The 14,438-nt window shown below is 38.4% G+C and overlaps 1 protein-coding gene across 4 annotated transcripts in view; it reads right to left on the minus strand.

The window, feature by feature from the left end:
* Positions 1-141: 141 nt before the first annotated feature.
* Positions 142-14,438, minus strand: part of GOLGA7 (golgin A7) — a 20,147-nt gene continuing 5,850 nt past the window's right edge. For 3 of the 4 annotated variants that reach the window (XM_012001578.1, XM_012001575.1, XM_012001576.1), the window contains 4 exons: positions 12,564-12,716; positions 5,130-5,231; positions 4,017-4,079; positions 142-1,548 (listed from right to left, as the gene is read on the minus strand). In XM_012001578.1, coding sequence (XP_011856968.1) covers positions 4,032-4,079; positions 5,130-5,231; positions 12,564-12,716 — 303 coding nt within the window. In that variant the 3' untranslated portion in view covers positions 142-1,548; positions 4,017-4,031. The remainder of the gene's footprint in view (positions 1,549-4,016; positions 4,080-5,129; positions 5,232-12,563; positions 12,717-14,438) is intronic. The other variant, XM_012001579.1, reaches the window with a different exon arrangement.

Consider the following 14,438-nt stretch of genomic DNA (forward strand, 5'->3'; position numbering starts at 1 on the left):
AGATGTTTATTTTAAAACGCTAAGCTACATTGTATGGTACACTACTACAATTCTAGTATTATCTGCCAAATTTAGGGTCCTATCACTTACCACTTTACCATCATTTACCACCAAATCCCACCAAATATGACACAGAGACAATTTGTTTAAGAAAAGTTTTATTAATGTGTTAATATTTCAGCAAAGTTATTGCAACGGGTTGAAAAGGCAGACACACTATTACAGGCTGTAAAGTAACAAATGAGTTTTACACAATTAAAATATTAAACATACTTACGGGATTTGCTGAATGACTAACAGACCCATAAAAGAAATTAAATCTGAAAGACGAAATCCAGTATTAGCACCTACAATAATCTCTGACAGTGAAACTTTTAATGGTTTCCCTCTTCTAATGTATTTTTAAACTCTCTCCCAAATACAGCGCTCTCAAACCCCAAGGATAAACGAAAGGCATAAGCAGCCCCGATCCTAGGAATGTACAGCCAAAAGCAGAGCTACAGATAGGACTCAGACTTGAGAGTTCTACTGAGAAGTAACTTACTGTACTTGAGCCAATCATAAGATTTCTGTGCACTGAATACTGTATATGAGAAAATTCTGTGAGTCATAAGGTTTGCCGTAGGGATAGTTAAAAATTAGTAATATACAGTATTATTCCTATCAAATTTTTTTCCCATAAGTTATATTTATAACAAAACTATAATTAAAATATTTTTTATACCTGCTTATTCCATATCCAGGGACACAGCGGGAACACCTATGTGTTTGATGGTTTGGCATCCACTTTATTGTGCTTACTGATTTTTGTGATGAACAAGCAACACGCACCACATCTTTCCAACATTCAAGGTAATGCAACAATGACATCAAATTCTCCAAAGAAATAACTGGAAATTGCATTAAATACTGCTTTAATTAGGAATAATTGCTATAATAAAACAAGTAACATTATACATAATTTTTTTCAAGGAGCTTCAGTTTGAGGAATTGAATAGTAGAAACAGATCTTAAGATTTGAGTCATGGTAAAACCGGTAATTCTTTGAAATCTGGGAGATGCATTAGCAAAATGACAGCCACAGCCAACCCTCACCAAAATCCTGGAGAAAAGCATTTTATTAATTTAGGGCAACAAGATAGAACACTGGCGAAGATACGGCTTGTTGAGGTCTAAAGCCACCTGAGAAGCTGGCCCAAGGAATGAAGAGAACTAATGGTACGTACTGGTGGCAGATAATAAGCTTTGCACTGGGCTAACCAACTGTGTTTTATTAAATGGCTTTGAATAAAAAAAAGTGAAATGCTTCATTGTGTTTTCTCAGAAACTAATCAAAAGATTACAGAGTCCTACACAATTTGGAGACACAAAGTGGATGCTGAGCGACTAGAGGTCACCTCAGGTGTGGAATTTTAGAAAGTTGAGTCCTTGGAGTAAATGGCACCGTGGCTCTGGCAGCAGATAGAAAGGAATGATGCTCTGGAGAGGAGGTAGGGACACTCTGCGGTCGGCCAGTGGATACATGAGGGGCCCGGCTGGAAGTGGGATCTGTAATTAGAGGGAGAAGTAAGTAAAGGTTTGAGAGAGATGCTGAAAATAACTTGTAAAATCATTTTTCTTCCATCAACTGATATGAGCATATAACATGTGGTCTATGTTCTACTAACCCAGGATTTTATCTACTAAAATATCTTGGTACCATTTGTCTAAATGAGTCTACAGCTCAATAGTCTACAAATCTAAGTCCTAGATATTTAGATCTCTGACCAAGCACATCACCACGAAGCCAGGCTGCCTTGACTGCTGTCTACTAGCTGTTCGTCCTTGGGCCAGCAACTTAAGTTCTCTCTGCCTCGGCTTCCTCATCTGAAAAACAGGGATAACAATATCTACCTCACAGGGTCGTTGTGATGATTCAAATTAAGCATTCAGAATAGTGCTGGCACAGATGTGCCAACAAACATTAGCTGTTTTTATTATCACTAGTTGTGATGGAATAATCATGTATTCCATTTTATATAAAGATGGCAATTTTAATCCAGAGAGAAAACACCAGTGTATGTAACAATCAGAATGTGATAATAAAGATACATGCAAGATATTATAAAAATTAAGCTTAAAGAAAAGTATTTTTGTTTAAAGCTCCTTATAAAAATAAAGGCCATCCTCATGTTTGTGTAGTCTTTTGTTAAGTCACTAATTCCCACATATTACTTCAAATTGCAGACACCTTGCAGACTGAAGAAAAATGGAAGAATTGAATAAATTATGCTTAGAGTTTCCTCCCCTTCCCCAAGATCTCAGCCCACATTGCATCCTGGACCTTGGGAACACCTAACTCCAAAAATGAAATTGTGTTGAACAAAAATATCTGCATTCATGAAAAATGGTATCCAGAAGTTATTAATGTAAATCTTTCCCATTTCAAAATTCTAGTTATTTGAATATTGACAGATTAGCCTCTGGTGTGTAATTGCTCAAACCCCATACATCAGAAAAACACATGATTACACAATAGCTGCAAAATGAGTCATGACAAATGGGCTGTGCCAAGTTATCGCAGCTGCAACTGATATACAAACCATGGCATGGAACAAAAGCCACACAGAAGGTCACTGGTTGTTTGAGAAGTATCAGTTTGAAAATTGTCCATGAGAAAGTATATGGACAAGTAACACTAAGTGTTCCAAAACAAAGCCTTTTTAAGGAAACACAGCATACAGCAGAGGATGTCATGATTTAGATCTTTGGCTTTCAGGAATTCAGGTGACACATTCACTAGTGCTAAAGAAGGCAGCTCTGGAATGTTGCATGGCTTGCAGGATTGAATAAATCATACAGGAGCAGACAAAATGTATTTTTTTTCTTTTTTTAAGCATTGAAAAAGAAGAGAAGGGGATAAACCTCTAGAATTATCTGATGAACTCTTCCCTTTCTCCATGTTTCTGCTGCTGCAAGTACTGAGAGGAAGTATGGTATAAAAGACAGGGGTTTTATGGTCAATCAGACTTGGGTTCATATCCCAATACTCGTTAACCGTGTGATTGTGAGAACATCATTTAATCTATTTGTATCCGAGTTTGCTCATCTGTAAAATGGGGAAATACTTTGTAGGGTTCTTATGAGGTTCAGAAGTACCATTTATACAATACCAGGCACCCAGTAGGTGCCCTCAAAATGGTAGCTGTTATTAATGTTGCCCTAGGAAGACGTATGTTGGCTTTGGTACATTCTGTATCTGTGCTGTCTATTACCTAGTGACAGATACCCGTAAGCACAGTCAACTAGAAAAGTGCAGCAGCAGAACACTTTCTGTAGGAAGACCACGTAACTGAAATTGGCAGAAATAGTGAAGTGCTACTTCCTGTCACTTACAAGGCTATGCTAAAGTACTTATGGATTCAACGTGACTCTGCCTACAGATTCTTATTCGTATTATTTTGTTTCTTACTCATTAAAGGGCAGTATCTGGATATTTAAGGACATTAACACTTTAAATAAAGGAATGAAATTTATGTTTCTACTTAGTAGGTAAGGTTTCTTCCACAGGGGTCTGAAGCCACTTAAATATAATAAATGAAATAATCAGAATCTCCCTACTCCCCTCTGAAATGTTCCCTTTGCTTATTAAAGCCATTTGTCATACAGGTCGACATCTCTGAGCTCATTCTTATATGCAAAACCCACGTATTTATATGCCTATGATAGTTCTGAAATATTAAAACAAGCCAAGTAACTGCCATCCCCCATTCCCCCACCAAAGTAACAACAAAACCAGTCTGAACACAATACAGCAGGAAAAAAATCAGAATTAAATTCTCTATCACCAAACAGAACTTGGGCCGAATATACATTTTAAGTATCAAGCTAATACAGTGACTAGCTTAAGCTAACACAGCAAATATACCGCTATTTAACTGCGTGATTTAATGATTTATTTACCATGCGGGAAAGAATATTTATGCATCTTCTAAACTTGCAAAAATTGCATACAAGCCATATAATTTCATATTTACCTTTAATTCTACAGTTTATCTTCCACTGCTCATGCCTCTGTCTTCATAAATGGTAATTTCAATCTAAACAGCATGGCTGTTAAGAAAACACACTACAGGACACAACACATAAAGGGGACTTGGCAAGGTGAAGGGTGTGATCCGCAGACTTTGCTTTCAGTTTGCTTTGCTTATTTTTCAATTATTAAACTTTTTTCCTACTTAAGTGTGCTTTCTCCAATTTGCTGAATATTTTAAGAAATGTAATTACTTATAGCCCACCTATAGTTCCTTCCCAAACACTGATGATTTATGTTTTGAAAACAAAACAAATAAATTCTGAAAAGGATGCTTTATTTGTAGAACTAGGGAGTTCTTAACTGAGAATCCATGGAGGTAATGAATTCAGGGATTTAAAAATACCCTGAAATTATATGAAAACTTTTTTCTTGGGAAAGGGTTCATGACCCCTGAAAGTTTAAGAACTATTGTTGCAGAGTATAATAAAACTGCTGAAATTATTATCAGCTGGAAGGCCTGGGCTTATGTGACCTAGGTTTTTAAAAAAATTTATTTACCCATTACTCCAGTTATCAAGCTAAATTAGTTTTTTGCAATTGTATTTACCAAATTCACTTAGTGATTTTCAAAGCTTATTGCCTCTAAAAATATGCACAGTATGTCAAAGGTAATGAAATTATACATCTGGCAGCTGTAACTGATTTCAACTAGTCAGATGAACCCATGAAACTGCAATTCATTTGGATGACAAGTCTCACCACACATTATGAGTTTATCCATTTCAAAGGGGCTTCAGGTTCAGGGTTTCTGCAGCTGAAATGCATTACTCAAACCACCCCCGTTATTACTACAAGATGCCCTCAGAACCACCAGGAAAGATGGTGACCAGAATAGTAAACAAACCACAGAGACCTGCACCATGCAATGGAAGGAGGGACATACTTTAGAATAAAAAATGTTGGAGACGGGATTTACAGTAGGTATGCAATTCACACAGAAACTACCTAGGGCAAATACAGGATGGGAGTTAAATTCTCTCTAGCCGATGCCAAACAATATCAACATTTTCTTGTTATAAATATTTAGACTTTCTGATCCGAACCAAAAAGATACAACTCGCAGTCCTCGCTCAATGGGGTCTGTCAGGAGGAGGCCTTGTGGAGCATAGATCTTCTCATTCTGCTCTTGAATGTATTTGGAGACTTTCTTCAAAACCTGACAAAAAGAAACACCACAGCTTTTTACAAACTTTGTCAGATTTCCCTTTAAGTGTTAGTGAGATCTCAAAATATTCAGGCAGTGGGAATTCGTTTTCAAGGCAAGTCACACAGATATTCACATGGTGGAATACAGCTGTGATTACTTGGCTCACAGGAGTTGCATATGACATATAGCAAAGTGTGAGGGACTCTTCCAGTCAAAAATATCTTCAACGCAATGCAAATAAATGCAAAAGCATACAATGGCACGGTGAGAACCAACCCCCTCCTTCGTACTTCCCAGTCACCTCAATCCTGCATGTGGAGAAACACACAGATGGCTATATACACAATGGCTGCTCATGCTTCTCTTTTCCTATTCATAAAATGCTGTTAATGTGACATCTTCTAAAATCAAGGACAGTTCTTGGCCTTGACTTTTACAAAACTTAAAGGACTGCTTCTCTCCTTTGTACATGTTCATCAATTTAAAGTAATGATAAAAGGCTGGCTTATAACAAAAGGAAGACCCATTATTTCAAAACTAAAAAGTTTATTTCCTTTGTAGAGCATGTAGGCATTAGCTGCCAGGGAGTTTCTGATAAATACAAATGTCTTATGTCATTTCCATGACTGCATGTAGTGCTCTTCTGCAGTTTGCTCATTTCCTAGACAGGAACCTCAATTTATAAGTTTAGTATTAAGCTTGTAAAAGTCAAAGCAAATGTAGACAAAAACCAGATAGGATACAAAGGAACTTCTGGAAATTGCCAAATCTCCAGCTTTAATAAGGGCAATTCTGAGACAGATAAGCTAGAAGAAAATAAATCTTAATAGCTACATCCAAAATCAAAGAGTTACATGTTTTATTTCAGGCTCGAAGTCATCATAACTTTTTTCTGGCTCTAATGTTCAAAGAGGCTTTGATCCAGTTCTTCAAATTACTATGTATTTCCTTAAATTCACACTATTAGCAAATGATAAAGTCACAAATGTGATCACAACTTAAAGGGAAAAAAGAACTGTATGAAAATAAAGTTGGAAATTAAGCAATGATTTAAGTTTGCCTTATATAACGTACAGACCAAACTAACAAATTAGGATGTCACAATTTAGATGCTTTGGTATACACTGATTTAGAATTTAAAACTCTACCTGTTTAATATAAAGAATTTTCTAATTGAAGAAAACTAAACAGTTTATTCAAGTTTTTTGGGGGGATAAAAAAATCTCATGTTTTATGCTTCTTTAAAAGAGCGTAAGATTATTAAAAGAGCAATCTGCATGGTTCTTATGTAATAAATTAGGAGTACTATTTCTAAAGAAAAGATTTGTTTTTTTCATCTAATTACCTGAAGCAATGCATGTATCATTCTCCTATTTTCAGCACTCAAAGAATTTGAGCTGTGCTTGGTCTTTATGAGCAAAAAAATCCCTTAGGCACTATCTTCACATCAGAGTTTGTCAATCATCCTAAAATAATGAATAGAAGGAAGTAGCCCATAAAGGTGCCCAACTAAGGCCTCTCAATCTTCTCTCCAATTTCCTTCTCAGCTCACCTGCCAGAATTGGAAACTGGAGACTCAGTCTCCCTTCACGCCAGTCCATTAATACTAAGGAAGACACTCAGAAAAATGCCTGCATGGCTGGTTTCAAAGAAAGGATTCCTTCAGAACAGCTTTCCGTCTCCTTTCTCTGAGTACAGGTTACGAGCAAAGAAACAGCAACAGCATTCTTTTATTTGGTTCAAGTATCACTTTGTTGGGCAAGTTTTCTGTTTTTTTTTTTTAATAAACTTCAGTAACATTGATATGCACTTGGGTATCAGTTCAGAAAGAAAACAATCAGTTTTCCTTTTTGTATAAGCTCTAAATCTTCTTATACTATTGTGGTGAAGGCAACACTCTCCTAAACAAGATGCTTTAAAACTCTTAGTCTCAAAATAAAAATAAAATAAAAATTAAAACAAACAAACGATAAAAGTCTTAGTCTCTTTAATAGCGGAAAAGCATTAATATGTGTAAACTCATACATACCACAGTCTCAGAAAGGACAAAGCGCCATTCTCACCCCCAAGAAATCATATGTTGACATTTTATTCACCCTTTATTATTTTTGGTAAATCAATGTCAAAGTAAACCATAATATTTAACAAAGTTATCTGTCACTCTCAAATCCTCAACAAAACTTCAATTTGTATAATATTTACAAAGTGAAACACAATCAAACCTTGGAAAAAACTACTGTCTTCCCTGAGGATATTCAACTGGAGAAAGCCTTCCAGCCCTTCAAGAAAAATAGCCTGATTGAGGCTAAGTAACACCACATCTTACTGTTTTCAGAACATATCCAAGTTCTCTCCTGTGTTCCTTCTAGACATTCTGCACATGGGCAGAAGGGATGTTTTCTAGTTCATGAACAAGGCAGAGAGATACTGAGAGGAGAACGTTCCACGAGCCCATTTGTTCCCTAATTATCATGGGTAGCAACAATAGAGAAATAACACTGAAGTCTTTATCTTCATTTTAAATCAATAAATAGCACATTATAGGGAAAAATGCATCATTGTTCTAGTGAGTTTTAAAAGGCCTATTTACAATTTCAAAACATTTAACACACATGACAAAGTATAAGCACTGTTATATTTGGCTTACTGTTTGTAGACTAGGAATTTCGGTGTTTAAAACAATAGAGACTAAATGACTCAACCCCGTCCTTTCGTAAGTAGAAAATAATAGCACAAAAATTCCTGAGAGACAAACTGGGAAAGGGACAGGGCAACTGTGCTTACATTTTAATCATTTTATCGAAACACAAATACACACTTCTATTAAAAGTATAGGTATATCATATCTTAACTATGATCATTCTAGTTATTAATTTTGCACAATCTAGTTATCCGTGTTCACTTTCTACAAAATATCACCTATTTTTAAAATGTGGCCATGCCTTAAATTTGGTTTCTGGATTAATTTTACTTGGTCTTTACTTGCTTTATAATATTTGCTTTATAAAAAGAAAAGGGCCTTGCTTAGACCTACAAAATAGGACCTTACACAATGTCTACAAATCCAAGCTAAAACACATATCGGGATCAACCAATTTCCATTGAATTTCTGGTATCTAGGACCATCTTCCAAGATTTCATAATTGGAAGGATTTTAATTGAGAGCTAAGTATTTTCAGCACCCAAATAAACTAGCAGCTGACTAAAAGATCACTTATACTTGAAAATAAAAAAAACATATGTGAGTTCACAAATATCTGATTAAAACTTACATAGGTAACTTCATTAAAATCTATCTTGGCTGGGCACAGTGGCTCATGCCTGCAGCCCTAGCACTTTGGGAGGCCGAGATGGGAGGATCACTTGAGGCCAGGAGTGCAAAACCAGCCTAGCCAACATAGTGAGACCCCATCTCTGTTTTTTTTTTTTTTTTTTAAAAGTAATAAAGGCTGGGTGCTGGGTGCAGTGGCTCACGCCTGCAATCTTAAAACTTTGGGGGGCCAACGCAGGTGGATTACTTGAGGCCAGGAGTTCGAGACCAGCCTGGTCAACGTGGTGAAACTTCATCTCTACTGGCACAAGAATCACTTGAACCCAGGAGGTGGAGGAGTGGGATCGCACCACTGCATTCCAGCCCGGGCGACAGAGCGAGACTCTGTCTCAATAATAAAAAAAAAAGAAAAAAGAAAAAAAATTGACCTCAAGAAAACACTGTTTATTAAGCACTAACCACATGTGAAGAAAATTATGAATTCTAATATCCATTTTACAGTTGAGAGAATTCAGAGAGATTAATTTGTCCAAGATCTCATAATTCGTATAAACTGACTAGCACCCAATTACCAATTTTTTTTACAAATGACATCAGTACTTCTATTTCAGCAAATATACTTTGACAAATACAATTAAAATTTTATCAACAAATGTAATGACAACTCAAGCCTTTTAATATTTCACTAAGCATGAATAAAATACTCAAGAGATGTGCTTCTACCTTAAATTAGCAATATTATGGACTTCTGTAAATAGCCATTCCGGATGATAAAGTTTCTACCCATATGAATTCAGCTTTACCCAACCCTCCTACATTCATGCCGACTATCAACATATCCCTTGGAGCTGGTCACCTCTTTGTACCTCCCCTGCTCCCTTCCTAGTCCAGGCTATCTCACTCTTGCCTGGACTTCTGTGGAGCTTCCTCACTTGTTTCCCTACTTCTATTCTTATGCCTTTTTTCCACAAAGCAAAGAGATCTCTTTAAAATGAAAATCTTGCTGGGCACAGCAGCTCATCCCTTTAATCCCAATACTCTGAGAGGCTGAGGTGGGAGGATCGCTTGAGCCCAGGAGTTTGAGACCAGTGTGGACAACACAGTGAGACCCTGTTTCTATTACAAAAATAAATAAAATGAAAATCTGATCACATCACTCTCTTATTACTCTGAGTAGCTTCCCACTTGCACTAAAAATAAAATCTACACTTCGTTCCATGGACGAGGCACTCCAAGCTACAGCTCCTGCTTACCTCTCCAAATCCACCTCCCATCATTCTCTGCCCCTCCTCTCCTGTGCATCACCTTCTCTCAGTTCTCAGGGTCCATCAAGCTCTCTGGGCCTTTGTGTATGTTCATCTTTCTGCCTTAATGCCCCAGGCTTTTCATCCTTCATGCAACAGCTTAAATGTCACCACCTCAGAGGCCTCTTTTGACCATACATCCTGGATTAGGTCCTGCCTATTATTTTCTACCACAGGCCAGTTTGTTTCCTTTAAGGCACTTATCATAATGTGTAATTTTGTTGTCTTTGTTTCCTTGTTATTATCAGCTGTCACCACTTAATTATGAACTCTACAAGGTCAGCAACCATGTTTGTCCTGTTCAGTTATGTGCCAGCACTTTGCTTAGCACATAGTAGGCTTTCCAATAGTTACTGAGCAAACAAATCCCCTGAGCCTTCACTCACTGAAAGTATTAGAGAGGAGATACACTGAAACAGACTGAAAGCTGACACTGAGCCTTGATAATTTCTGATTTTGAAAGTTAAACAGGAATGAAAGCTTCTCTCTGTGGTACTGATATGGAAGGAAAGAGCATGGTCCCTTTAAAGGACACAGAAGCAGGCAGGTAGGGAAGTGCTGGGTGGAGAAGGGCGTGGTCCCTGGCTAGCACTCCACCTCCAGGCCTGTGCCCAGTAGGTGAAGACAGGCATTTTTGTTTTCCTGCCCAAAAGCTGCAAGTCCACCCTGGCCTGCCACGCCCCCATCCTGTGCCTATAAAAGCCCCGAGACCCTAGTAGGCAGGCAAACAGGCGGCTGGATGTCGAGAGGTGAACATTAGTGGAGGAACACACAGGTGGCTGGATGTCGAGAGGAACACACTGGCGTAGGAGCACACTGGCACACTGGTAGGCCATCAATTGGCAGAATCACGTAGAGTTTGGCCAGGATGGTTGGAGAAGAGTTCGGTCATTCAGCAGCCTGACTCCAGGGGAAAACCATCTCCCTTCTGGCTCCCCCATTTGCTGAGAGCTACTTCCACTCCACAAAACCTTGCACTCATTCTCCAAGTCCACATGTGATCCGACTCTTCTGGTACACCAAGGCAAGAACTCTGGGATACAGAAAGCCCTCTGCCCTTGCAATAAGGCAGGGGTCTAACTGAGTTAACACAAGCCGCCTATGGACAGCTAAACTAACAGAGCACCCTGTAACATATGCTCACTGGGGCTTCAGGAGCTGTAAAACATTCACCCCTAGACACTGCCATGGGGTTGGAGCCCCACAGCCTGCCCATCTGTATGTACCCCTAGAGGTTTGAGCAGCAGGGTACTGAAGAAGCAAGTCACACCCCATCGCACACCCTGCGAGGGGGACAAGAGAACTTTTCCTGTTTCAACATGGGGAAGGATATAAATAACTATACTTAAATAGACCTGTTTATATGAGATGGAATTATAGTAACAGGATGGTAATGAAGAATACAACAGCATTTTCAGCCAACAGCTCCAAAAACTTTAGCTGCAACTATATGCACTGTCCACTACATGGAGTGTAAGACATTTCTATCAGATGGGGTATGATATATTCTTATAACATTTCGTTTTCTGAGCACTGTCAGAATTTAGTGATATACCAGGGCTTACTGTGATTAATTTACAGTCATTTATTTAACATATATTCAATGAGTGCCTGATATACCCAAGGCATGGTGTCAGGCATAAAGAGGGATACAAAATGGTTAAGGCATTGTCCTCAAGAAAAATACATACTTGAAAGGCAAATAAGACAAGAACATAAACTGCTACATTCCAAAGAAGAGTGAGGCAAGTGCCATAAAACAGATACAAATAAAATGTAGGGACACAAGAGAAGAGAAAGAATTCTGACTAAAATAGAGAAAAAGTTAGATGAAAGTGACACCCAAGGGACTGGTGGGATTTGAACCTGGGAAGATAGCATCCCAGGTAGAGGAGAACCACAGTGGGTATGTTTGCTGACCAGTGAGGGATGGAGTTTGGCTGAGGGAGAAAGTGAAGGAAGGAATGGGAGGCAGCGCTGGAAAGGTAAGCTGTGGTCAGCTTGAGCAGGGCCTTGAACTTTATTCAGTGGTAAAACATGGGAAGCCAGGGAAGGTCTCTGACTTGGCAGAAGTAGTAAGGGAAGTAAATCTGTGTTTTATAAAAACAGCAGCAGATAATTTAGAAAAGCAAAAGGAGGGAAGAAATGAGACAAGTCACACTATTTCAATAGTCTAGGAGAGACAGAATAAGGGCATAACCTAGGATAGTGGCAAAGGAAATCACAAAAAGTGAATGACTGTGAAAATGAAAGATATTTCAGTCTTTGAAAACAGATTAATTTTTCCCTCTTCTTCATCCCTCATGCCCAAAGATGGTATTGAAAAGACAGGGGTGTTACTGACAAAATGGGGAGGTGGGAGGTTTGACTTCTGGTCATCTTAAGTTGGGAAATAAGCAACTCAGGAGCTAGCAGCCAACTGGAAAGAGAAGGTAAGAACTCAGGTGGGAGAAGAGAGTGACATTTAGGGAAATAAAGTAAAAACATTCCCAGAAAGCTGAGTAGGAAGAGAACACAAAGATTTTCTACATTCTTCTTAAGTGTAGGCCAGTCTGAACATTGACACGTCAACTGCAAGTGGACATACCAACTGTAACCGGTTTTGAAAGACTCAGGACTATGTGCTTCTGTACATCGGAACACAATTTGAATGATAAATGCCCCTAAATATTTTACGGCAACTATCACCGTGTAAGCATCAATGTGTAATAAGCTTGCCTTCTTCATGATTTTAAGAGATTTTTGTGAAAACAAAAGTAGTGTTACCTTCTCATAATGAGTTTCCATGCATAGGAAGATGGTATATGCTGTTAAACAAGCCAAACAACCTTCGAGATATGATTGGCCGCCAAGCTTCTCTGCTTCTGCATAAAGGTTATTTAGAGTTCGAACTGTTTCTTCAAACTGCTGCCTATCAATCTGTAGAGAAGAAAATAATTTAAAAATAAGTTTTGGAAAAAAAAAATCAACTTACTAATGCATGCTATCAATAATGTATCTTGTTTTGTCACCATTCTTAGTCACTAGTTGACAATTTTTTTGGTGATTAAATCTGGGCCTAAGTTACCAAAACTGCTTAGTTTGTCTAATTTTATCCCTCTATAAATACTGGATAGCTTCAAGGCTCAATAAGGTACTTCTTTATTCTTTCTACTAAATTTCAAGTAACTCTAGACTTTGTTCCTCTTTCCATTCATTTAGATTCACATTTATTGAGCACCTACTATCAGATACTATGAAAAACCTCAAGATAAAGCACTGTCTCAATCCTCAAGAGTTTCACTATGCAAGCAGAGCAGGTATGTAAACATAAAAATGCAAAAAGCTGGCCGGGCGCGGTGGCTCACACCTGTAATCCCAGCACTTTGGGAGGCCGAGGCATGCAGATCACGAGGTCAGGAGATCGAGACCATCCTGGCTAACACGGTGAAACCCCATCTCTACTAAAAATACAAAAAAAATTAGTCGGCCGTGGTGGCGGGTGCCTGTAGTCCCAGCTACTGGGGAGGCTGAGGCAGGAGAATGGCGTGAACCTGGGAGGCGGAGCTTGCAGTGAGCTGAGATCCAGCCACTGCACTCCAGCCTGGGCGACAGAGCGGGACTCCGTCTCAAAGAAAAAAAAAAAATGCAGTAAGCTGACAGGGTACTATCATATAGGCAAATATAAAGTCTAGTGGGGCACAAAAGCAAGGAGATATTCCCTTTATCTGGGAAGGGCAGGTAATCTTAAATTGGGTTAGTAAACACTGGAATTTACTAGGCAAGAAAAAAGTGACATTTTAGCAGAAGGATCAAAAGGCGTAGGTTCTATATTCTGTTTACTCAGTCTATCTCTTTTGAAGCAATTCTCTTGTTACTAAATAAGGTAAAATTTGTTAAGGTAAAATCTCAAGCTAATACACAATTTTTCACATCAAGTCATTCATTCTTATTACCTCTCTCTATTTGGTGACACCATTATCTTAAATTTACACTAATACTACTACAGGTTGAGCATCCCTGATTTAAATTCTGAAGTCAGAAAGTCTCCAAAATCTGAAACTTTTGAGCACTGACATGACACCACAAGTGGAAAATTCCACACCTGACCTCATGTGAGGGGTCACAGTCAAAATGCAGGTGCACAACACATAGTTTATTCAGTGTCCCCAAGGGAAAAAGACCCTTCCAGCCCCTGTCCGCTGCCATGTACCTTTTCCATGCACAGCCAGATTCTCCCATGCAAGCACACTCACAAAAGGTGGTAAGATGGTTCAGTGTACACACACTTTGTCTCATAAAGTCATTTAAAATATTGTATAAAATTACCTTCAGGTTATATGTATAATAAGGTGGATATAAAACATAATGAGTTTCATGTTCACACTTGGATCCCAACCCCAAGATATCTCATTAGTATAAACAAATATTTCAAAATCTAAAAAAACCCCAAAATCTGAAATACTTCTGGTTCTACATATTTCACATAAGAAAGAACCTGTACTGTCATCCATCGTTTCACTCCATCATCTGCTTTTACTTTATTCTCCCAATATTACTTTACAGGCCGGGCGCGGTGGCTCAAGCCTGTAATCCCAGCACTTTGGGAGGCCGAGACGGGCGGATCATGAGGTCAGGAGATCGAGACCATCCTGGCTAACA

This window comes from Mandrillus leucophaeus, unplaced genomic scaffold (genome assembly GCF_000951045.1).
Source record: "Mandrillus leucophaeus isolate KB7577 unplaced genomic scaffold, Mleu.le_1.0 Scaffold664, whole genome shotgun sequence".
NCBI lineage: Eukaryota > Metazoa > Chordata > Mammalia > Primates > Cercopithecidae > Mandrillus > Mandrillus leucophaeus.